General features: G+C 35.4%; 2 protein-coding genes and 1 pseudogene across 2 annotated transcripts; 2 read left to right on the forward strand and 1 right to left on the reverse strand.

The window, feature by feature from the left end:
• LOC109833498 (CASP-like protein 2D1) lies at positions 2,463-3,638 on the forward strand. The gene is made up of 3 exons (XM_020401189.1): positions 2,463-2,698; positions 2,767-2,875; positions 3,180-3,638. The coding sequence occupies exons 1-3, from the start codon at positions 2,538-2,540 to the stop codon at positions 3,459-3,461; spliced, it is 552 nt and encodes a 183-aa protein (XP_020256778.1). The 5' UTR covers positions 2,463-2,537; the 3' UTR covers positions 3,462-3,638.
• LOC109833499 lies at positions 6,050-17,128 on the forward strand. Its single transcript, XM_020401190.1, has 2 exons — positions 6,050-6,431; positions 16,718-17,128. Exons 1-2 carry the CDS (start codon positions 6,408-6,410, stop codon positions 16,967-16,969), a joined length of 276 nt encoding a protein of 91 aa, XP_020256779.1. The 5' UTR covers positions 6,050-6,407; the 3' UTR covers positions 16,970-17,128.
• The window catches only part of LOC109834818, a 10,013-nt pseudogene continuing 2,861 nt past the window's right edge, over positions 17,995-25,146 (reverse strand).

Raw genomic sequence — 25,146 nt, forward strand, 5'->3', positions numbered from 1 at the left:
ATCAGAGCATCTTTTTAGAGTTGTTGCTTTCTACCATTTGTGTCAATAGTTCCTTGTTAAATTATTCATACGTTGCAGGATGTGGTAGTGGTTTGAACTAACAACCATAATCCAGCTTGTTTAGATAACTTAGTTTTTTTGCCCCATATGGTAATTTGTTTTTAATATTTGTTTAGATTCAGATGACATTCCTAGGTTTTGTCAAAGTTGTAAGTGAAATTTTGTCTTTGGTTTGTAGGCTTTGGAAGAAGATTACAAGCGATTTTATTTGTTGTATAGAAGCATGAGACTGTGATTCAAGGGTCATCCTCCTTTTTTTCCTTCTTCAGAAATTTCTTGTATTAATTATTTTTCCTTTTTCGGGCATTCCTTTAATTTAATTCAATAGAATTTCAAGCTTGGTATATAAAAGACCAAATTGACTATGTAATTGCCAGTTGTACCTGCTCTGTTTAAGTAGAATGATGTTTGAGCATGACTTATGGGTTGAAATCAAGGTTTAGATAGCTACAGCTTTAATGCACAACATGTGGAATTGTTACTTATTTGCTCTGATAATCAACTTATTCTCACTTTGAATATGTGTGAAATATGAAACAAGCCTCAAGTGTTTTCCAGCCTGGATATTTGTGAAATATGCAATGGTGATCTGTTATTTAGATGTTTTTTGTAAGATACCTGATATGTTTGTAGAGTTTTCTTCATTTTCATTTTGCTGAATGTCTTGCAAGTTATAGTGGATAATGAATTTGAAAACTTAACAAATGTAGTTATCATCACCAAAATTAGCTAAATTTGTGTTTTTTTGTTACTATTTTATGCATCTCCATTGCATTTGATGTAAACAAGACGGGTTAGGAGAATAAATTTTCTTAAAACATCAATTTTAAATTCAAATTTATGTATAATAAAGTATCCAAGCACTAGATTTTGAAATCACATATTTCAAATCATTTTATTTTATAAAGATATCTAAACAAAAGATTTCTTAAATCATGGATTTCAAATCCTAAATTTAAAATCCTTTGATTTTAAATCAGCTTTCCAAATCCAAATCAAAGTTTCCAAACACAACCTTAGAAATATATATACTCTTTGTCATCTGATTGTACGATCATCTTCTTTCTTGTATGACAACACCATATTATATTAAAATAGAATACCATAAAGTTGGACTAATATGTTTCTTCTTCTAATTTTTCCTCTTATCTCCCCCTAATTCTCCACCGTTTTCTTCATGTGTGTGTGTGTGTGTACAGGGAGAGAAATGGGTATACTTGGTACCAAGCACAAATTTTGTGCTAGGTAGTGAGGTGATATAATCACATCCACTCATTCAAATAGGGGACCACATTCATATGAGTTGAGAAGTGCATGAGGATATGTAACCATTTGCATGAGTGAAGGGGGATGTGATACCTCACTACCAAATATAACTTTTTATGCTTGGTACCAATCATACCCATTTTCCTCATATATATATATATATATATATATATATATATATATATTATATATATATATATATATATATATATATATATATATATATATATATATATATATATATATATATATTGGTTATATGTGTGTGTGTGTGTGTGTGTGTGTGTGTGTGTGTGTGTGTTGTGTGTGATTGATAACAAGCATAAGTTTTGTGCTTTGTAGTGAGTGACATATTCCCCTCCACTCATTGAAATCGGCCCACCTTCATATGGATTGGGGAGTGGTTAGGAATTGAAATGAGTAGATGAGAATAGAACACCTCACTACAGCCACAAAATATATATATTGAGAAAAATGAGTATGCTTAGTACCAAGCACAAATTTTGTGCTTTGTAGTGAGGTGTGTGTATATTCCTATCCACTTATTCCAATTCTCAACCCCATCCCTCATGTGAATGTGGACCCCGATTTCAATGAGAGGAGCGGAGAATATGACACATGACTACCAAGCACAAAAACTTGTGTTTGTACCAACCATACTCATTTTTCTCATATATATATATATATATATATATATATATATATATATATATATATATATATATATATATACTTTTGTTAAGAAATTCTTTATCATCTTGCCCTCATTAGTCATTACTCAAAGAATACGAATACGAATACGTATAAACAGTTAATGTAAAATTCTTATTTTAAAATGTTTTAAAATCTACCATATGAATTTTATAAAAAATAAAAATAAATTTCTACCTTAAGACAACAACTAAATTGAAACAACCGCAGTGAAAGAAAGAAACAAAAGCTGAAAAAAAACTTTCCTACCACCTACTAAACAAAAAGATGCCACTTCACAAGGCCATGATTGCTGGCGCAAGAAAGTGAAGTGAAGCAGCACTAAGTGACACTCACCCACCCTCACTCAACCTGTTTTAATCAGCAAAAACATTTACTCAACTTTCCTTCAGCACCCCCCGCCCCCCCCCCCCCCCACCCTTTCCCCATTTTCTTTTTTATTTGTTAAGAAATCAAGAATCATTCACCGTCTTATTGAGATCATCATAGGAAAAAAGAAAATGGAGGAAGCAGGCTTTCACAAAAATTTCAGGATTCTAGATCTCTTCTTAAGGATTGCAGTACTTCCTTTCACTGCTGCCTCAATTTGGGTCATGGTCATAAACAATCAGGCTACTGAATCTTATGGGGAAGTGGAGTTCAGCAACTTAACTGGGTTTAAGTAAGAATCTGACCCATATTAGTATTTTCTTCTATTTCCCCTTAATTAATTATTATTATTATTTTCAGGTATTTGGTTTGGATTAATGCAATCTCTGCTGGGTATGCTCTGGTTTCTGTCCTCGTTTCATGCTTCAGATGGCTCTACTGTGACTGGGTTCTCTTTATCATGGATCAGGTCCTTAATTAACCAGTTTGCTTATTATTTTCCAAATAATCAGGAAAATAATTATTAAGGTTAGGTTTGAGGCTTATAATATTTATGGTATGACATGTACCCATGGATTGAGCGTCTCTCTTTACGGGCAACATCTTCCTTTAAAAACCCATTTTAAATTCATGATCACTAAGATTCGAAGTTTGGTTACTCTCATATCATATTAAAGTATTTGTTGACGATCAGAACTTCGAAGTTGTGATAAGAATTTAGGATTATAAGTTTATAGTTTTAACATTTTTAATCTATACAATTGTTCTTTCAGGTTACAGCTTATTTAGTAGTGACATCAGGATCAGCAGTGGTAGAAATACTGTATCTGGCACGTGAGGGTGATAGGGAGGTCTCATGGAGTGAAGTTTGCAGTTATTTTAACAAATTCTGCAGCAAAACGAAGGTCTCTTTGGTGTTTCATCTCTTTGTGTTTGTGTGTTTCCTTGCGTTGTCTTTGATCTCTGGATTCAGGCTCTTCAGCAAGTTTGAGGCTCCTTCTCTCTCATCATCAAGCAATGAAGTGGGAAATGAAGTTGGGAGGCAAGAGGGATAGATTAGATTGTATAGAGTAAAGAAAGAGGTTAATCAGTCCGTGTCTTTGTTCTTCTGTTGTGAGTTTTTTGTTAACTAGGTTGTATAAAACTGCCTGAGGTTGAGCGTTCTTAATTGTGTTGCTGTTAGAATTTTGCATTGAATGGTCATAATGTTTGACAATCGTCTTTGATTGGGATGTGATGCGACTGAAACTAATGGGTTAACTCTGTAATTAAGGATTTGTAATGTCAAGGATAGGTTATAGGAAATAAAGATAGCCTAATCTAATCCTTGTTTAATTTGGTGCTCACTTAAGGTGGAAACCAACATGTCACGCAACCCTTTTAAATTTAAGGGCTAATTGCATATAGACCTTCTATACTGTTGCCCAATTCTTGACAAGTTCTTTGTAGTTCTGTTCTGTAGATAGACCCAAGTGAACTTTTGACGTGGGACACATAATGTACAAATTCACGAAGGAGCGGGGCTATCACGAGAAGAAATCGGAGCGTATTATTGACTTGTCTGTAAACAAACGACCATAGCTTCTAACTAGGAAGACGGATGCTGACAAATTATATATGTAAATCACCTATCTCAATGAGATGGAGCAATTCAGGTTGCCAAATTTCCAAAATCTCATAAGTAGTACCCAGTTTTGGTTGAATTTTGAAAATAATTAGCTTTGAGTTCATTTTTAGTAATAAGCTAGGAAACAAAATTAATTTTGATTTAATTTGGATTGATTTGTGTCCTCTATTACAGAGAGTCTTTTAAATAGTTTTAAATTATTTCTTTCTTTTAGGAGTTTTAAATTATTTCTTTCTTTTAGGATTGCTTTTCTTATTAGGAGTAGATTTTCTTTTTCCATTTAAGAAGAATAATTATAAACCCTATGGAAGATAACTTTAATCAATAAAACTTTTCTTTTAATATTTTCTTCGTAGATTTGAAGTTCTTCGTGGATTCAGAGATCGTTCTTTGTGGATTCAAAGAACACTCCCTGATGGATTCCAAGGTTTATCACATCCGCACTGTGTTAACTTTTTGACTCTTATACCATAAGAGAAAGAACATTTACACAAATAGACCACTTGAGAATGGTCTATCTTTGACAATAGAACTACTGGGGTCCATTCTAGAGGAAAGAGAATCTATAAGAATAGAAAAGATAGCACATTTTTCATAAGAAATTACATAGAGTTCAGTTAGCAAAGAAATAAGAGAAAGATTAATTGCGTATAGACCTCTATAGTATGGCACAGTTGTGGGTAGTCCCCTTGTAATTATAATTTGTGGATAGACCCCTACACTATTTGTTGAGTGCTAGCTTCTTTCGACTCTTTAAAGCATAAAAAAAAAATGTGTATGGGTGTGTTTAAGGCGGGGGATAGTTGGTCTATATTCCAAGCCAATAGAATTGTAGGGGTCCATCGGCCTAAGCAAAACTTCTTTCACTTTTTTAAGTGGAAAAATATTCACTCCACTCAGGGGTTCTATCCGCACAACAAGAACTAAAGTGGTTTATCCGTAATTGGTGATAGTACATGGGTCTATCCGCACTTAACCCAAAAAAGATGAAAGGGGGGAAATAATAAAAGTTGTCGTATGTGCAAGAACTCCGTAAATACAGTGTTATTACGTTCAATTTGTCCTATATCAGTAAATCTGGGAAATTCCTGAATTTTTCTAAAATTAAAACTAATATAATTGTTGAATTTGTTATTTTGTGGTTACCGAACAAGGAGAGAACCCGATGAACACATTATACAATCATCTTCCACGGAACCCAATAAACACATTATACACTCATCTTCTACGGAAACGCCATAAAATATCTCTGCATCTAAATCGGACTTCAAACTCAGAAAGGCCCCTATGGTTTGCGTCATAAATCTATTAAGCCCTCAGACTATTATTTGGATCTATTAAGCCCCTATATTTTTTATTTTGAATCTATTTAGTCCCTATGGTGTTTCTCCATAACTAAAAAGTAGATTCAATAAGACAAAAATACCCTTTTTTAGTTATGGAGAAACATCATAGGGGCTAAATAGATTCAAAATAAAAAGCATAGGGGCTTAATAGATCCAAATAATAGTTTGGGGGCTTAATAGATTTACAGCGCAAACCACAAGGGCCTTTCTGAGTTTGAACTCTCTAAATCGTAAAATGCACCAAAATTTAACACATCCAACACCGCACCCAAGTAAGGCGCCACTTCCTGCGGGACCCACAAAAATTACAGGGTGCGGGAGCTGGTGAAAATAGCACCTCAGACCCAAGCGAGAGGGCACCTTGTGCGTTTTGGGTAACCATAAAGTGCCGCTCGCTGGTCCAGCCTCTTTCCAAAGAGAGGCAAAGGCAAGATTATATCGAAGGGCAATAAAAAGCAAACTCAGATTATTATTTTTCTTGGGTACCGATCTCTTTCTCTCTCACGCCAAACAACAGCCCATCTTCATTCGCTCCTCGCTGCAGGTACCCGTCTCTTTCCTCTTCACCCATCTACTTTATTCACTGTCTTCTTCTATTTGATTCATTTATATTGGGTTTAATGGTACCATTTTATTTTCTGGTTAATAAAAATAAAAAATAAACTATGCAAGCTTGTGGAGAGCAGTATAGATGATATGGGTTATTGATTTTTTTTTTTGATCTGTATTCTTTTCCATTCTATGAAGGAATGGGCATGCTAGAGGTTGTTGATTGTTTCTATTACTGTTCTATTTGGGGTTTCAGAATTTATAGAGGTTATCATCAAACTTAGAGATCATCATCAAAGTTGGACCTATATAGCTCGAGTTTATAGGGATCATCATCAAAGTTGAGTCTGTGTTTAAGAGTAGCAGGATTTTATGATTCCACAGGTTTAAGGTGTTGAGAAATCGTTGCCCGTACGAAGATTGAACTCAAAGAAAGGTCTTCAGTAAGAAATTTTTGCTAAAAATATGATGCTTATGCTATGACGGTTCAACTGAAATTAGTGGTATGATTATGTTCGACTGCTTTCTGTTCGAAAAACTTGTGTTTATTTGAGTGGGTAACTAGATTTTTTGCTAGAGGAAGATTTTTTATGTTTTTTTTATGCCTTTAAGAGTGCAAGAGGTTTGTTAACCTGTTGTCAAGTCAGGCTATATTCCTTAATTTGTCTGTCTACTTAATTTTTAACGTTCTGTGTCGATTTTATTTAAACGTTTTAAACCCTGATATAGTCAGTTACCAATAAGACCATTTAGACTTTGATATTTATTAGATTGTATGGTTTCATTTTCTCAACTTTTTACTGAAATTTAAAAAAAAGGAAATCAAGAAGATGCTGGTTGATTAGGATGTTATTTGTTTGAAAGGAATAAAGAATTATCCACAAAGTGTTGGATTTAAATCTAATTAAATCTATTTGTGGGCACTATAATTAATCTGTGTGTATTGCTATCCTTCAGGATAACCCACTAAAGTAATCAATTAATTTGGGTTAATGAGTATTTAAATAAATCATGGGGTTATATGTGCAGATACCAGGTTGTAATTGTGATTTGATGAGGGGCCAAATTGCAAATGTACAACATCTATAAATAAGGGGTTATGGTCCCTAATCTAGGGTTACACTCTCTAATTCTCTTCACCCCCATCTAGAGAGAAATTTGGCTAGAGAAACCCTAAGGTTAGAAGATCCAAAACTCATCTCAAGTTTTATCTATGGATTCAGGTATAAGCTTCCGCTCCTTTTAATTATTGTTAATCTCTTTGAATTAATCATGGTTTTATGATTTAGATCTCAAGTTTTATTTAGATCTAACAAGTGGTATCAGAGCCACCATGATTTGTTCTAAGAGATTAAGATTAAAATTAGGTTTTTTTGATCTTAATCGGTTTTTATTCAAATATGTTTAGATGAACAGTAACGGTTTTTTTGGATAAACAGTAAATAAAAAATCACCGGTGAACAGTAAAGTTTTTAATTTTTTGGATTTTTTCTTCGATTTTTTCTTGGATCTGGATCAAGAAAACTCTTTTTTCGATTCTGGATCTGGTTTTGAAATAAAATCGAGAATTTTTTTTTGTATCTCTTGTTTGTTTGGTCGTCGGTTCCCGTGCTCCTCGCCGGCAAACTGTCGTTGGTGGCCTCGCTCTCGACTCCGACGGCGACGGCGGCGTTAGGAAACCCTAGGGTTTCGACATTTGGGTGCGGGAGCAATGGCGGCGGCGGTTTCAGATTGAAACCCTTAGGGTTCGTGCGTAAAAACGTGGCGAACATTAAGGAGGTGGTTACCTCAATTTTTGGCGAAGCTGAAAGCTTCAAACGAACTTCGCGTTCATTCTAAGGTGAGCCTCGCGCTCAATTTAAACGAACTTCGAGTTCGTTAAGGTGAGCCTCGCGCTCAATTTAAACGAACTTCGTGTTCGTTCTAAGGTGAGTCTCGCGCTCATTTCTAAGGTGAGCTTCGCGCTCAATTTAAACGAACTTCGCGTTCGTTCTAAGGTGAGCCTCGCGCTCAATTTAAACGAACTTCGCGTTCGTTCTAAGGTGAGCCTCGCGCTCAGTTCTATGGTGAGCCTCGCGCTCAGTTCTAAGGTGAGCCTCACGCTCAATTTAAACGAACTTCACATTCGTTCTCAGGTGAGCCTCACACTCAATTTAAGTCGAACCTCGCGAGCCTCGCACTCGATTCAAACAAACCTCGCGTTCGTTCTCAAGTTGAACCCTGCATTCGTTTTCAGTCGAACTTCACGTTCATTTTTTCAAATGAACCTCGCGTTCGTTCTCAAGTTGAACATCACGTTCATTTTCAGACGAACCTCGCGTTCGTGCTTAGGTGAGTCTCGTACTCAATACAGACGAACCTCGCGTTCGAAGTCAAGCGAACTTCGTGTTCACTATGGTTAAGCCTCGGCTTCTCATATTAAATTATGGGTCCACTTTGGTATACTTAATTTATTCAATTAAGTTATGGGCCCTATTTAAGCTATGGAAATTTAAATTAAATTAATTTAATTTAAATTTAATTTGGCAGTTAATTAATTATTTAATTCAAATATTATGACACTAAGGTATTAAGGTTGTCTTTCACTCCAATTGTTTAATTGAAATAAGAAGTTGCCAAAGTAACCTCTCTTGTGTAGATTGTTCATGAGGAATGTGAGATGTTTGTGTGTATGCTTTTGTGTAAATATTTAATCGGCCCAAAGGAAGGTTAATATTTATTTAGACTGCATACACATCTGCGATGATAAACGTGTGGTAATTATAAGGTTTACATGTGAATAATAAATCGATCCAAAGATAGTTTCGTTATTTGACATGAGTTATTATCAATGTTTGATCATTGCAACAATGTATCATTTGTAATTAATATTACTGTCCAAAGACTTGATATTAATGTTGTGTCAGATATCTTGGATGGGATTTGTCATTATTTGAATTTTATTGATTACTAATTATGGTTATTGATGTGAGCTTTTTTTTTGTTTTATTTCAGCTAATGCATCTGCTGTAATAATTTCTGCTAACATCAACTCAATTCTCATGCTAAATGGGACAAACTTTAAGGTTTGGAAAGAGAACATATTAATTGTTCTTGGCTGTATGGATCTAGACCTTGCATTAAGAATTGAACAACCCCAACCTCTCAATGCGGATAACACTCCTGATGTAAAGAAGGAGTATAAGAAGTGGGAGCGTTCAAATCGCATGAGTCTTATGATCATTAAGCGCGGCGTTTCGGAAGCCTTCAGGGGCATAGAATCCGAAGGGATTACTAAGGCTAAAGATTTCCTTGCCGAAATTAAGAAGCGTTTTACGAAAAACGATAAGCTAGAAACAAGCACGCTCTTAGCTCGCTTGATTTCAATAAAGTATAAGGGCAAAGAAAATATCAGTGAGTACATTATGGAAATGTCTCATATTGCTTCAAAGCTTAAGGCACTTAAACTCGATCGTTGTGACGAGTTATTAGTGCATCTGGTTTTGTTGTCTCTTCCTACACAATTCAATCAGTTTAAAGTCAGTTATAACTGCAAAAAGGAGAAATAGACTCTAAATGAGCTCATTTCATACTGTGTGCAAGAAGAAGACAGGTTGAAGCAAGATAAGACAGAAATTGCTCATTTGACCTATGCCTCTAAAGATAAGGGTAAGAAAAGGAAGAATGATAATGAAGCTGCTAAGGGTCCAGTTCAGAAGAAACAACATAAGGATAATCAGGGTTATTTCTTCTGTAACAAGCCTGGACACGTAAAGAAGGATTGTACAAAATATCACGCCTGGCGTGCTAATAAGGGTACGTTCCTTACTTTGGTCTGTTCTGAGGTTAATTGAGCTTCAGTACCTAGAAACACTTGGTGGTTAGACTCTGATGCTACTACTCACATAAGTATTTCTATGTAGGGTTGCCTGAGCTACCGAAAGCCAAGTGATGTTAAAAGACACATCTTTGTGGACGACGGACAATCGGTAGATGTGAAAGTAATTGGGCACTTTAGGCTGTTGTTAGGAACTGGTTCTTATTTGGATTTGAAAGATACTTTTGTAGTACCGTCTTTTAGATAGAATTTAATTTCTGTTTCTGTATTGGACAAATCAGGTTATTCTTGTTCATTTGGAAACAGTCAATTCAGTTTATCTTTTAATTCAAATGTTATGGGAACCGGTTACTTGAGTACTTATGACAACCTATATTTGCTTGATACAATTGCTTCTTATAATGAATCCTTGCATGTGGAATCACGTGGTACTAAGCGTAAATTAAATAAGAAAAATTTGGCGACATTATGGCATAAGCGCTTGGGTCATATCTCAAAAGGTAGAGTTGAGCGTCTTGTGTCTGATGGTATTTTGGATTCCCTTGATTTTTCGGACTTCGACGTATGTGTTAAATGTATCAAGGAAAAACAGACTAAAGTTAAGAGATTAGGTGCCAACAGATCTTCGGATGTCTTAGAATTGATACATACGGATATTTGTGGGTCATTCCCTACGAAATCCTGGAATGGTCAATAATATTTTATATCATTCATAGACGATTACTCACGTTATGGGTACCTATATCTTATTCATGAAAAATCTGAGTCTCTGGACATGTTCAAAGCCTATAAAGCTGAAGTTGAGAATCAACTCAACAGAAGAATTAAAACCGTTAGATCTGATCGTGGTGGTGAGTACTACGGTAGATATGATGGTTCAGGTGAATAACGTCCATGATCATTTGCTAGATACCTAGAGGAATGCGGTATCGTCCCACAATACACCATGTCGGGTTCATCTAGCATGAATGGTGTAGCTAAAAGACGAAACAGGATTCTTAAGGATATGGTAAGAAGTATGATTGCTCATTCTTCTTTACCAGAGTCTCTCTGGGGAGAAGCACTAAAGACAGCAGCTTACATTCTGAATAGAGTACCAAGTAAAGCAGTTGCTAAAACACCTTATGAGCTTTGGACTGGTCGAAAGCCTAGTTTAAAGCATTTACATATTTGGGGATGTCCAGCTGAGGCAAGGCCTTATAGGCCAAATAAAAAGAAATTAGACTCCAAAACAGTTAGCAGCTATTTTATTGGGTACTCTGAACGCTCTAGGGGCTATAAGTTTTATGATCCCACACTAAGGAATATTTTTGAGACGAGAACAACAACATTCTTTGAGGATGTTGAGTTTGGGGGGGAAAATAAGGTTAGAGACATTAGTTTTGAGGACGAATTGGTTTCAGATCCAATCCATACAGTTATTTTTGACAATATTCAGGTTCCTATACCTGTTGTTGCTCAAGAAGTAAATCCAGAACCTCAAGATGACAATGTTGAACAACTCCCTATTCTCGAAGAACAAACTCAACAACCTCAAGAACCAGTGTCATTAAGGAGATCCACGAGAGAAAGAAGAAATGCTATTCCGGATGATACATTGTATTTCTCCAAGAACATGAGGAAAGTAATGGAATGTTGGAAGATGATCCAATCAACTTCCTTCAGGCCATGAAAAATTCTAACTCTCAACAGTGGATTGATGCCATGAATGAAGAGTACAAGTCTATACAAGACAATAAGGTTTGGGAACTTGTCCCATTACCAGAAGGTGCAAAACCAATTGGTTGTAAATGGATTTTTAAAACCAAACGGGATGTAAACGGTAATGTGGAGAGGTATAAGGCACGTCTTGTAGCAAAAGGCTATACTCAAAAGGAAGGCATTGATTATACAGAGACTTTCTCTCCGGTTTCATCGAAAGACTCATTCAGAACAATCATGGCACTTGCTCATTATGATCTTGAGTTACATCAGATGGATGTTAAGACTGTATTTCTCAATGGACATTGATGAGATGATTTATATGGTGCAACCAGAAAACTTTGTGTCGGGAGACCCAAAGAATATGGTTTGCAAATTAAGAAAATTCATCTATGGACTCAAGCAAGCTCCTCGTCAATGGTATCACAAGTTTCAATAAATAATTATCTCGTTCGGTTTTGAGATGAACATTATTGATGACTTTGTATATCACAAGTTTAGTGGGAGTAAGTATATTTTTCTGGTTCTGTATGTCGATGACATATTGCTTGCCACTAATGATATAGGCATATTGCACGAAACCAAGAGATTTCTGTCAAAGAATTTTGAGATGAAAGATCTTGGAGACGCCTCTTTTATATTAAGAATCCAGATACATCGAGATCGCTCTCGAGGCATACTTGGATTATCACAAAAGAGCTATATCGATAAAGTACTTAAAAGGTTTGGCATGCAAAATTACAGACCAGGAGATACCCCTGTTGCTAAAGGAGATAAGTTTAGTCTCAATCAGTGCCCTAAAGGTAACATTAAAATTCAGAAAATGCAGAAGATTTCTTATGCTTCGGCTGTAGGAAGTCTAATGTATGCTCAGGTATGTACACGTCCGGATATTGCGTACATTGTTGGGATGTTAGGCAGATACTTAAGCAACCCTGGTATGGATCATTGGATAGCAGTCAAAAGGGTTATGAGGTATCTTCAGAAAATAAAAGATTATATGCTCATATATAGTAAATCAGATCAGTTGGAGGTCATTGGGTACTCTGATTCTGATTTTACTAGATGCCAAGATAGCAGAAAGTTTACATCAGGCTACATTTATATGTTAGCAGGAGGAGCTATATCATGGAAAAGTATTAAACAGATACTCGTAACTTCCTCCACTATGGCAGCAGAATTTGTAGCTTGCTATGAGGCATCCAATCAGGGAATATGGCTGTGAAATTTTGTCACGGGACTGCGTATTTTAAAAAATATTGAAAGACCACTAATGTTATATTGTGACAATAAATCTGCAGTAATGTATTCCAATAACAACAGGAGCTCAACTAAGTCAAAACATATTGACATTAAGTTCCTTGTTGTGAAAGAAATGGTACAGAGTGGACAGATATCTATAGAGCACATTGGGACAAACTCCATGATAGCTGATCCTCTTACTAAGGGACTGCCACCTAAGGTCTTTCATGAGCATACTGCTCATATGGGTGTGGTATTATTTGAGGATATTGTGGTGTTTTATGTTTGGTTGTATTGTCTGATTAGAATAAAGTATTCAGTTAAGACACTCTGTTACATTAATTTGGTTTTGACCTCACTAAAGGAGGACCAGTTGAAAATAGACATGTACTGATCACATTGCATGTAATTTTCATGCTGCACATCCATGTTTGATCTATGTCGTTTGATTGTATTGGTATATGTGACCATTGATGGGTTTAGTGGCGATAAATGTGACGAATGCCGCTTTGATCCTATATTGATATAGTCAATGGACGAGATTGTTCAAAAATACCTTTACAGTGATAGCAGTTTTGAGCTCATAAGGTTATACACACTTTAAGGAGTCATATGGTGCCCAAGTGGGAGATTGTTGGATTTAAATCTAATTAAATCTATAAGGAGTCATATGGTGCCCAAGTGGGAGATTGTTGGATTTAAATCTAATTAAATCTATTTGTGGGCACATGTGATTAATCTGTGTGTATTGCTATCCTTCAAGATAACCCACTAAATGGTCAATTAATTTGGGTTAATGAGTATTTAAATAAATCATAGGGTTATATGTGCAGATACCAGGTTGTAATTGTGATTTGATGAGGGGTCAAATTGTAAATGTACAACATCTATAAATAAGGGGTTATGATCCCTAATCTAGGGTTACACTCTCTAATTCTCTTCACCCCCATCTAGAGAGAAATTTGGCTAGAGAAACCCTAAGGTTAGAAGATCCAAAACTCATCTCAAGTTTCATCTATGGATTCAGGTATAAGCTTCCGCTCCTTTTGATTATTGTTAATCTCTTCGAATTAATCATGATTTTATGATTTAGATCTCAAGTTTTATTTAGATCTAACACAAAGCTCTACTAGCTAGGTGAATTTTGTTTAATTCAGTGAAAAGCAATTCACTGATTAAAGTATCAGACAGTCTAGAAGATGAAATAACTTGTCAATGAATTCAAGAGAACAGAAAAGTTTGCGACTTGACTTTTCTATATTTACCACTTTACTCATCTAGATCTTTTGACCCCAAAAAAGAACGAACAAATACTTTCAAGGCACATAACATCATATAGAAGACCAACTTTTGACAAAAAAGAATTTGACATTCATAAGTTTCTGATTTCATCATACTCGATACATTTTCTTATAAACTACAAGTAACATGCGCTGTGTCAGAGTACAATACAATAAACTCAAATGGTGTTTTACTTTGATGGCATGTTGTCTTGAAAGTCAATCTTAACCCTGAGTTTAGGTTTCCTACTACACAAATCCAGCTAAGCCTGTACACAGTTCAATATATCTGGGTTTGATTTGGTCCCGTATATTACCATATAGGTTTGTAATTGTCAAATTCCGACATGTTTATGTTACATCTTGTTTTGGCTAAATGTTTATTTTGAGGTTGTGAGATATTCAAGCTTCAGTTACACATTATGTACCTTTATGAAACTTGCGGCATAGTTTCCTTAAGCACTCAAAACTGCATTAACATGGGAGTTCCTTTTGTCACGAGCATGAAGCTTGAAAACTGGCCTATGGGAAGAAGATTGTAAGGTGTTTTAAATGATTGAACAAGAAGAAATGAGAAGGAAGAAAAAAGAGCAAACGGACCAGCAAGGAATAAATTGATGTGATTGATTTTCCCCTTATTTTCTTCGCCAGAAGTTCGAGAAATCTACAGTCAAGGTTCAAGTTATTATTCTTTTCCTTTCCAGTCCTTCCTCGTCAGGATTATCCATGTAGCAGTTTTAGAATAGAGGTCATGCTTTGAGAACAACAGGGATCATATGACATATTCAAGGTAATAGGCATAAACTCTTAGTATACCGTCTCTCTTATTCTCTGTGTCTCCTGTCCGGCTGGCTATCACCATAGAGAAGCCCATCCACATTGATTCCTCTCTGGTATCTCTCTCTAGTCTCTGTCTAAAATAATAATTTCTGTTACTGTGTGTTTCCCAGTAACATTTTCTATTCTATTTTTTTTGGGTAGGACTATATAAAAATGTGAGGTAATGAAACAATGAAATCTAGTTATCTTAGAGTTTATGATCATTGCTGAAAACAGAAAGGATCACATAACAGCTTAGCCTTGACCCTTCAATCTGTGCACCATCTCTTTGATTTTGTCTCCTCCAAAATACTTAAACGTGAAGCACCGTTCAAGGTCATTGTGGAGAAACGGATGGAGAGATGAGATTGATTAATGGTTTTCTGCTGTTTTGTGTTTTTCACTCTGGGGTTTTGTGTTGCAAGAGCTTATAGAGATATCACCAATTGTGGAATTGCATCGAACTCTCTCTATTATTTGGCTCACAATTTCATTTTGTTAAAATATAGCAATTTTTGTTAATTTCCGTAACTTACAATTCCAATGGTTAACATATGGTAATAGGATTTTATTGATAGAAGTTAGATGTCAGTTTATATTTCATTAAAGATAATATTATGTTATCTTTATAGCCATATAAGCAACTGGAAGTAGTAGTGTAGTACAATACTTTGACAAAGATAATATTATGTTATTTGTTTTGGTGTTATCTTTACCTATTGGCAAAAGTTTAAGGCATTCCCTTAAACCAGTATAGGATAGGTATGGGTAAGAATCAAGAAGCATCATTTCATATTTTACTAGCTGAATAAATTTTGATGCAAGATGTTCTATTCAATGATTTTGGCCTGTATTAAGGCGTCTTCAGATGGGCTTGTTTTCTTCATCTGTCTTTGAGATTTTCACTATGGATTTGAATTCTTTTTAGCATTATGAAATTACTTTTCTCAAGAAAAGCCTCGGTGAACTTCCCTATCTCCAACATCGATTTGCTGCCGAATGTTGTTTTTTAAGAATTTGAAGGTTGATTTGTCAGTATCTATAACTAGGTTTTACTTTGCTGAATATAGACAGAAGCATGGTTCTCGCAATGAATCTAAGAAGTATTCTTCCGTTTCCTTATTAATACGTGAATGAAGGTATCTGGGACCCTTCATAGGTGTTTCTCTCCACAGTGCACCAGTAAACTGTCACAGAAAACTCTTGTTGGGTTGCCAACAGGAAGTTGCATTTGTTAGGGAAGAAAAAGGATTCTATCATAGTGAGTAATTATCTATATATGTGCACATGGTCAACTGCTTAATCAATTATAATAAAATGATGTTTTAAGCGGTCAAGGGTCCTTAAGATACAACTGGCAATTGACCTATGAAACGAGGGCAATAGGAAGTCTAGTCTGCGACCATTAAAAAAAGGAAGAAGAAAGAAGAAGAGAAGAAAGATTAATGCCTAGAAGGGACAAATAACTTCATATAGGAGGCAACTACACATTCACACAATTTTCATCTTTGGTTCTACTTAATCCAGTCTCTTGTTAGCGAAAGTAACGTGTAAACTGACTCCATCAAAAGAACCTTGATAGAATGTACCACTATCATGGCATGATTTCCTCCATCTTATTAAGCTCATAGTCAACAATGCGTATAATATTTTTTTTTGACAGAATATCCAAATTTAATTTGGATCTCAAGGCTGATCTCCTAGATCCACTTTCATAAAATCATAATCTAAGATTGAGGTAAGCTAGTTCGCAGACAGGTCAGGTAAGTCTATTTTGAGATTGAGATCAGCCACGATTTGGTACAATCAAGTTGAAATTTTTAATTAGTTTTTGTAGACAACAGTTTCTGAGTACTAGTCTATAGAAAGTGCAATTTCTATCACTTTATTTGCCACAGCTGATTAATATCCCTTCTCTATTTCTCCAAAGAAAATGAGTTCAGAGGCACCAAGCTGGGCTGATCAATGGGGCTCAAGCGGAGCCGATAACTATGAGAATGGAGGCGGAGGCAAGCAAGAAAGTAACAAAGGGAAGAAGATGGCGGGTGTGAAGGCTGCTGCTTCCACTGGCCTCGGCAAGGCTAAGGTTGCTGCTACTGTCGGAGCACAGAAGGTGAAGACTGGCACTAGTGTCGGTATCAACTGGGTCAAGAACCAGTATCAGAAGAGGACCTCCAAATGAAAAAAGATGTAGCTTTGACATATATAGGTGTCATGAAAATTTCTTGTCAGTTCATAACTTTCTTATGTTTATACTTGATGGGATTGTAAGAAAATTTGTTTGGTATTATCCTTGGCTGTCTGAAAAATCAAAATAAGAAGTCATTCTTAGTTTTAGCTATTGTTTCTTTCAGCTTTTAATGCTTTTTTTGACTTCTAATACTTATTGATGGTCTGAAGAAGGCTAACAGATGGTCGAAAGAAGGCTAATAGAAGGGAAGAGATATAATATGATGAGAACAGATAGATGGTCTCAGGCTTATGTTAAAGAGTAGAAAGAGGCAACACAAGAATGAAAATGCTGCTTTACGAAATCACTGCTATTTGTATCATTTTTTATTCAAAGATTATTCATAATAAAATTCAAATACAACAAAAGAAAGAGGTAGATAAGATGCCCCTAAAGAAAGACATGTCATGTGACGCTCCATAAACTCCAAATTCAAGTTGTCTTAGGCCATACGATAAGCACACATGCGTATAAGTGAAATTGCAAAGAGAGTAAACTAGCTCTAGTTTGAATCTCCTCATTTGATGAAACATATATTTATTCGTCCAAAAATAATTGATGACCATAAGTAATTAAAGAAGAGCATTTACACATGAAAATAAATAAAGTCCACAAATTAGTTCTAATTCTCTTAGACAAAATGGCAAACACATGTGGTGCGTTGTTATGGAATCATGAAAGATAGAAGTAGCTTTGGAATCACTTTGTAGGGTGCAAAAATATGTTTCATCAGTAAATAATACTAAATAAATGTATATTTATTTAAACCAAGGGAAAGCTAGTGAGTATAATAAGAACTTTATCAATCCAATCCAAGTACTTAGTTACGTCAGTTACTACTGGGGAGTTCTTTAAGGATGAAAACCAATTATTATGCGTGCGTGTGCGTGTGCGTGTGCGTGTGTGTGTGTAAATTATCAATTACAACTGGGGAGCGGTCCCTGTGGAAAATGGTAAGCTTTTTTAGTTATGTTCATAACCAGAAACCTACTGGTTTCACAATCGCGGTCTTAAAGCTTGTTAAACCCAAAAGTCAAAAGCATGAGATTCAAGAATATACACCAAATTGTTCTCACGTTTGTATCTACAGAGAGTAGTGACCATTCACTGAGAATGACTCAAATGCGTTCTCCCCACTGCTTGTCATGTAGAGGAAGCAATATTCATTCTTATTTTCTTCATAAATTGCAGACATCATCGCTGCCAGAACAACATTTGTTTAGGATAAATACAATACAAAGGAAATCAACTTCAATAATGTAGGAGAAAGGGGATTTATTTCTCACCTGTTTGTGGCAAAGTGTTCTTGCCAAAAATTTAAAAAAAAAAAGCCTTCACAGCTTTTAGCTTGATCCTCTACCGAGCAACACAGACAAACTGAGAAACAGTTAGATCAGCCAGAACAAGATACCTGCACCATCAAACTACCGCTCTTAGTTAACAAAAGTGATACAAGAGAGGAAATAGAAGCATTGGGAACAAGAAAAAAGTGCACAAAAGGTTCAGCATCGATTCATAACATCTCAGTCATCTTCTGTGTAACTTCCGTAAATCTCATAGTAAATTGGATGGTTTAACACGAAGCGAACATAAGAGTCCAAGAGCACTTGTGGTACAGAGCAGATAACTCCAAAATTTAATGTATTTGATATGAAAGCACTACGTCCTAGAAGCCACCTTAAAACCAGGGTTAGAGTAGTTATACGAAAATCACTTTTCATTTTCAATTTATATATAACCACCTTTAAAGTTGGTCTTTGTTGCAATCAACCACCTCCAAGCCAAATGTGTCACTACCCATAAGTACCCTTCAAAAACTCCCAAAAGTACCCTTCAAAAACTCACATTCAAAGATGTAACTGGTTCTTTTACTGCTGAGGTCTAGTTAGGATACAACTCACGTACCTTAAACTTAAACTTTTTAAGCTTATTTTCTGTTTTTTTAGCAAAAAATTGGCTAGGAGGTGACTGATTGCCACAAAGAAAGGTGGTTTATGTACAAATTGAAAATGTAAGATGATTTCCGTATATTTACCCTATTTTAAAGGTAATTTCTAGAAGAAAACAAAATTCCCCAAAAAAGGAGGGGTTTTTTTAATTTTTTTAAGGATAAAATAAACAATACAATTATTTGACACAATAACTAGTGCAAGAATTATCAGTTGTAACACAAGATACTTATTAGATTGCAAATTGTAGTGATGAAAAAAATAACTCTGAATTTTAGAGAAGCACCATGCACTTTAAATGTCCAAATTTTTTTTTTGAGGCATAAGAAATAAAATGCCTCGAGGTTGATTGTGGCAAAGAAGTAAAAATTAAGATGCACTAAGAACAAGTGGAGTGGAACTAAAAATCATAACTTACTTCTTATCAATGTCCGGGATATCACTCCTGTCTGGTTTCTCAATAACCACCTACATTCAATTGTGCTTCATGTTATTTTAAAATCATGAATTATGCAATATATAAAAAGATCAAATGCAGTAATATTTACAGGAATGCTATCAGGATATTTGTCTCTAATATGAGCAGCTTCTACCTGCCTCCTTTCTGAATTGCTGGCTCCTATCTGATAAGTCAACTTATCTTGAAGTACTTCCTAATGAGAGAGATACTGGAAGCCTCTAATTTACATTGATATAGTCTTACTTTTTGCACTTCTTCAAGAATAAACGTCTCATTCTTAAGAGATACAACCTATCTATTCCAGAAGTTCATATTTCATCTGCCAATTAAAGAAAATCCATTTTTTTAACTGTTTCAGGGCTTTATAAAGTATGCTTCAGTACACATCTCTCTTTTGTTCTCAAGTGAGTTAAATAATCTTGACTGGAGAAATAAGTCCAATTATCACCTCCTTCACCAATGTGCAAAAGATGTATTAGACTATTGATACACTTTCAGCAACTAACCTAGGGACCTTAGTATTCATATATGGCTGAAATCTCAGATGACATAAACCTGGAAACAAGAAAATTAGAAAAACTGCAGAATAATAATTTACCGAGTTAAGACTCCATTATTTGACTATGACTAATATCACAAGCTACGTCGTTGATAGATTTGTATTTATGCTTGCATAGGTGAAGAAGCACACAACATCTATCAGTTAAGTTTCCCCTAATAAAATGGCTCTTCCCTTGTGACATACTGCTGTTCAAAGGAAAAATACATGTTCAAGTCACTTTAGCAAAACCCTCCTTTTTGCTTCAATTTGTTAGTTAGAGAACAAAAACGTATATACTAGCAACTGCTGATTTCAACTCGACCATTTGCTTTTCACTGACATATTGTGGCACCCATATTTCATCAAGCTTGTACCTTTTTTACTTTCCTCGATTCTAACCATAGTAAACATGCTTCTTTCTAATACTTGCTGAATTTTACCTCCTATACCCAGCAATTAAAGTACTGAACGGTTTCCTATGCTTGTAACTCGCCAAAAACAAATAGTGTCGGGAGTTTCTAGCAGTATATATCTTGGCTAGTAGGCTTTTACTTAAATTGACATGATACATACAGTGTGGAATATTTGAAAAAACTAATAATCGTGATGCATGCTGGACCATACACATCAGCATTATATTTAAACGCAAGACAGCATATAGCGCATAAAATAGGCAACACAGTATTACAATACATATATAATGCATGTAGAACATATGAACTAATAACAAAACAATGCGCTAGTAAACCAATCATTCATGTTCCTAAGATAACATCAGAACTGCGAACTGACAGCATTCTACAACTCACAAAATAAATATGAAAAACCTTCACCAAGGAAAGCATGTGGTTTTTTTTCATGAAATTTACCTTGTATGGACTATGACACAATATAAAATTCTTAAAAACTAGGATACAATAAAAAGGGAGATAACACACCAGCTCATTATCTTTCACCCAATTATTGCAAGGGAACAAGATCAATCTTCATTAAAATTGAATTGGTTAGCTAACTCGCACTTAGTTGGTGGAAATTATCCAAATACGTAGGATGGAAAGAAAATTTAAACTTTTCCAAATTCAATCTTCATTAAAATTGGAATGTGTTTGCTAACTCGCTCTTGGTTTCAATGTTACCAATTTACCATGATGTTCAGCCTTCTGACGTCAGTCAAACAATTGGAGACCTGAAGACAGTTTATAACTATAACAATAGCACAATTCTATGAAAACACTGGAGCTTTCATATGGAAGATATTAAAACTAGATTGTGTACAAAGCGTCAAGTGTTATTTTGCCTAGACACTTGACACTTGTATCCCCTGTCCATGTACAGGTGCTTGATGGTGTGATGGTGTCTAGAGTCAGAATGGTGCATCTCTAGGAATCTTCAATCAACCTAAGAAAAAGCCCATTAACTCTTTAGACTACAATTATCCTCTCACAATCTAAGAGACCATCATAAGTACATACAAAAATAGTGAGTGGAAAAATAGCTATGAATTTTCTTGTCCATACGAGAGATAGATTACTCTAATTAATTTCCCAATTTTAGGTTGAAGAGGCATTTGAATTGCATAATGAAAAAAACAAAATTTCAAATCTAATCTGATTAGGCCTGAAGTATCCTCAAAATTGAAATGAATTTCTCGTTGCCTTGCTCGGTAACTCCTATTCAAAAGAATCTATTACCAGTGTGCAATAGCCAGCAGCTTATCAAGAATCAAACAACATGACAATAGTAGGTTCATAGATACCATCATTGAGATTTGTAAAGGCTACAAACGAAGTAAAGAAAAGGCAATACATATGTGGTTGTTGATTCAATTAAAAAATTAAATTATCATAGTACCAGGTACACTATAATTACTTTATCCAAGAAATCATTAACAAAACAGATACAGCCTAGACTCAACTTTTGTCACTCCATTACCCATACATATGATGGTATTTATCATTGCGAGAAGTTAAGTTGAAATAACTAACTTAGCTTGACAGAATATGCATGAGAAGAAATTGACATGGAGGAACTTTGTGGCATTCTGAAATGGATAAGACTAAAATGACAGATATTAGTCGCCTCATTTGCAGAGGAAATAGACAAATGAATAACTATCTGAATGCAACTACAACTTAAACAAGTTATCGACGTGGTGCAAGTCATGAAAATTTATAAGAAAAGATCATACAAAAATCATCAAAGACAGAAGCTAATATATATTTAATCATTTATAAAAATAATATGCTATAATTATGGGTGACAAACAAGGTTATAGCAAAGAAAATCAAAACTAATACATGCTAGTAAACAAAATACTATTGCAAAAATGCAATCAGCTAACTTTCCTGTTAACAAATTTTCAGACAATATAAAAGAATACCCATATATATTATTACCATCGTTCTCGCGGTCTTCCATCTGGAAAAACAGGAGTAAGAACCTTGTCTCCTTTATTTTCTGAGACATTATGAGTTAGCTGTTTTCTTCCGTCCAAGTTTAAGCAACCGGCATCATCAAACTCTGGAGGTACATCATCTTCTTCATTGCTCGAATCATCTTCGCCATCATATTTACCATCACCATCAGACAAGAGACTATCGACATCAGACCAATTCTCACTATCTGCTTCCTCAAATTCCACGTCGTCTTCGCCAGGCCCACCATCATTTTTTTTTTTGCAGAAACCTCGTTGGAAATCTTGGAACTGCAATAAGCGCCCCACATCTTTCTTCTTAAGGATCAATAACTTATCTTTCTCAATCAACTGGGAATCACGATAAGCTTCACTAAGGAAAACTGAATCCCTATCCCCCGTCAATGATACGTAGAACATAACAGGATGCCTAATCGACATCCCCCTCAGCTGCTGCGAAAACCGAAACTCCTCTCTAAAATGAGCGAGGTGGTCGACCAACGTCCTCTTCTCTTAAGTGAAGCTCAACGTTTCATGAACAACAGCACAGCCATGCTTTAACTCTGAGAAAGCAGAGTGAGGAGATATGAATGGCATTTCGTTAAACACATTAATCCTCCTCATCTCGCCTTGGAAAGATTCATACTTTTAGGGAGCTTCACTCATTTGAATTTGGGTGGCCTATCAATAATCAAATTCCTTTCTTCCGCTTCTCTAATCCTGCTCTCTTCTTGTGCAAACTCGGCTGCCGAGACCGCCAACTCAGGATCCCAATGGGGGTCAACTCCAGTGCAGGCCCTCGATCAGTAAACACCACTTTGAACTGTTGCGGGTACCTTTCGCAAATTCCTCCAAATAAACCTTTTCAGCTTCAGGGGTCGATCTGAACGTACCCCCTCCTCCACAATATCAAAAACAGCAGGAAATCTCTTCAAGAAAGCACTAAACCGGCGTTTTCGGTTAAGCCCGAGGTCTCGGCGAAACCGACCGAAATCTCTGAGGTTCATAATTTTATCGGGTTGGTTCACAAGAATGTTCCTAATCTTCAGAACAAGTCTCAGCTCCTTGTCTCTGAATCACATTATCGAAGGGCATCTCCTTCCTTCTCTTAACAACCTCTGTTGTTGTTATAGTCCTAACAGCAAGTGCATCAAGCTTCCAGTTAGGAGTCTTAGTCAGCAAGCTCTCAAGAGCCCTCAAGCATTTTATAATAAAAAATTAAAAAAAAGTCTTGAGAGGTCTTGTTTATTTTATGGAGCTCCAACAAGCTTCTTGTTAGGAGCTCCAACAATATCAAAAAAACCCTTCTTCTATCAAAAAAACCACTCTTTTATTGCAAAGGTACAAAAGCAAGGAGTTTTTTGTAAAAAAAAATTTTTAATAGCTTGGGAGCTCCCAAGCGCTCCACAAATTTGTGGAGCGCTTGGAAGCTCCGTGGCACAGCCCCTAGGCTTTGTGCCACGGAAGCCCAATGAGCTCTCGTAGGAGCTTGCTGGAGCAAGTCCAGCAAGCTCCCACTGCCACCTTAGCCTTAGGAAGTGGGGTGGGAGCTTGCTGCCCATGCTCTAAAGGGCAACTGGGTTTTCTTCGGGCTAAGGAATTGTAGAGTGTTTTGATGGAAAGATGGGGCTTTGCCGAGAAAAAATAGGGTTTTTTTAATTGATGGAAAGAAGAAAAAGGGTTCTCGTGAGGACCAGTGGTGGTATACGTTCCAATCGAATCGAATAGCAAGGTGTTCGTATTTGTATTTGTTTAAAATTATCGAATTTGAATGTGAACTCTAATATTCATATATCTAGTTTTTCGAATTAGAACTCGAATACTTAGTATTTGATAAATATTCACGAATACTTATCGAATATCAAAGTATATTTATCCCGCTAAAGAATTTGATTTTCAAATAGTATTAGAATTTATAAATAAAAGTTATTCCTTTATAATTTATAATATATGATCTATATATATTTAAATCAAAATTTTAATTAGAAAAAAGATTTAAGGTTATTTAAGTCTTAAAATCAGTATATAAAACTTAAGTAGAAATGATATGTTGATTAAAAATATATCATCATATGTGCAATAATACAAGTAATAAGCTGTGATCAAAGTTTAATCGAATATTTAATAGACAAAGGAATCGAATATACATCGAGTTAAATTCTATTCGTTAGTAAACTCGAATGCTAAAAAATATTTGTTTAGTGGCAAACGAACTACCGAATCGAATATGACCGGATATTTTTTCGAACAATTATCGAACTATTTTGTTAATTATTTGATTCATTTCCATCCCTAGTGGAGACTGTAGAGGAAAGAGAAGATGAGTAATAGCGTAAGAGAGAGACAGAGGATGATGCTCTTTGGGAAGAAGAACTAAGGAGCAATTTTGTGTCATTGGGGGGGGGGATTAACGAGGAAATCAAAAGAGCGAATTCACAAAGAGCGTATTGAATTTGAAATAGAATAATGCAGTTATGATAAGGTAGTAGAGGCAATAAGAAATGGAAGCTCATTTCGTTAGTTTAGTAATTTTTTTTTTTTTGTGAAAGGAGTAATGTAACGGAAGGAAATGAAAATTCACATTAAAATATGGTTATTTTATTTCCCCGTCCAAATTGGGATGTAAAGGAGAAAAAGCGAAGAGAAAAATTATAAAAAAAATTTGACTGTTTATCACTATTGATGTAAGGAATCGCTTGGTTGAATAAAGAGAGTTGATTAAGTTAACGGAGTTCCTCTAACCCTCCGAATGTCTAGTTCTTGAGC

Source organism: Asparagus officinalis, chromosome 3 (genome assembly GCF_001876935.1).
Source record: "Asparagus officinalis chromosome 3, Aspof.V1, whole genome shotgun sequence".
Classification (NCBI taxonomy): domain Eukaryota; kingdom Viridiplantae; phylum Streptophyta; class Magnoliopsida; order Asparagales; family Asparagaceae; genus Asparagus; species Asparagus officinalis.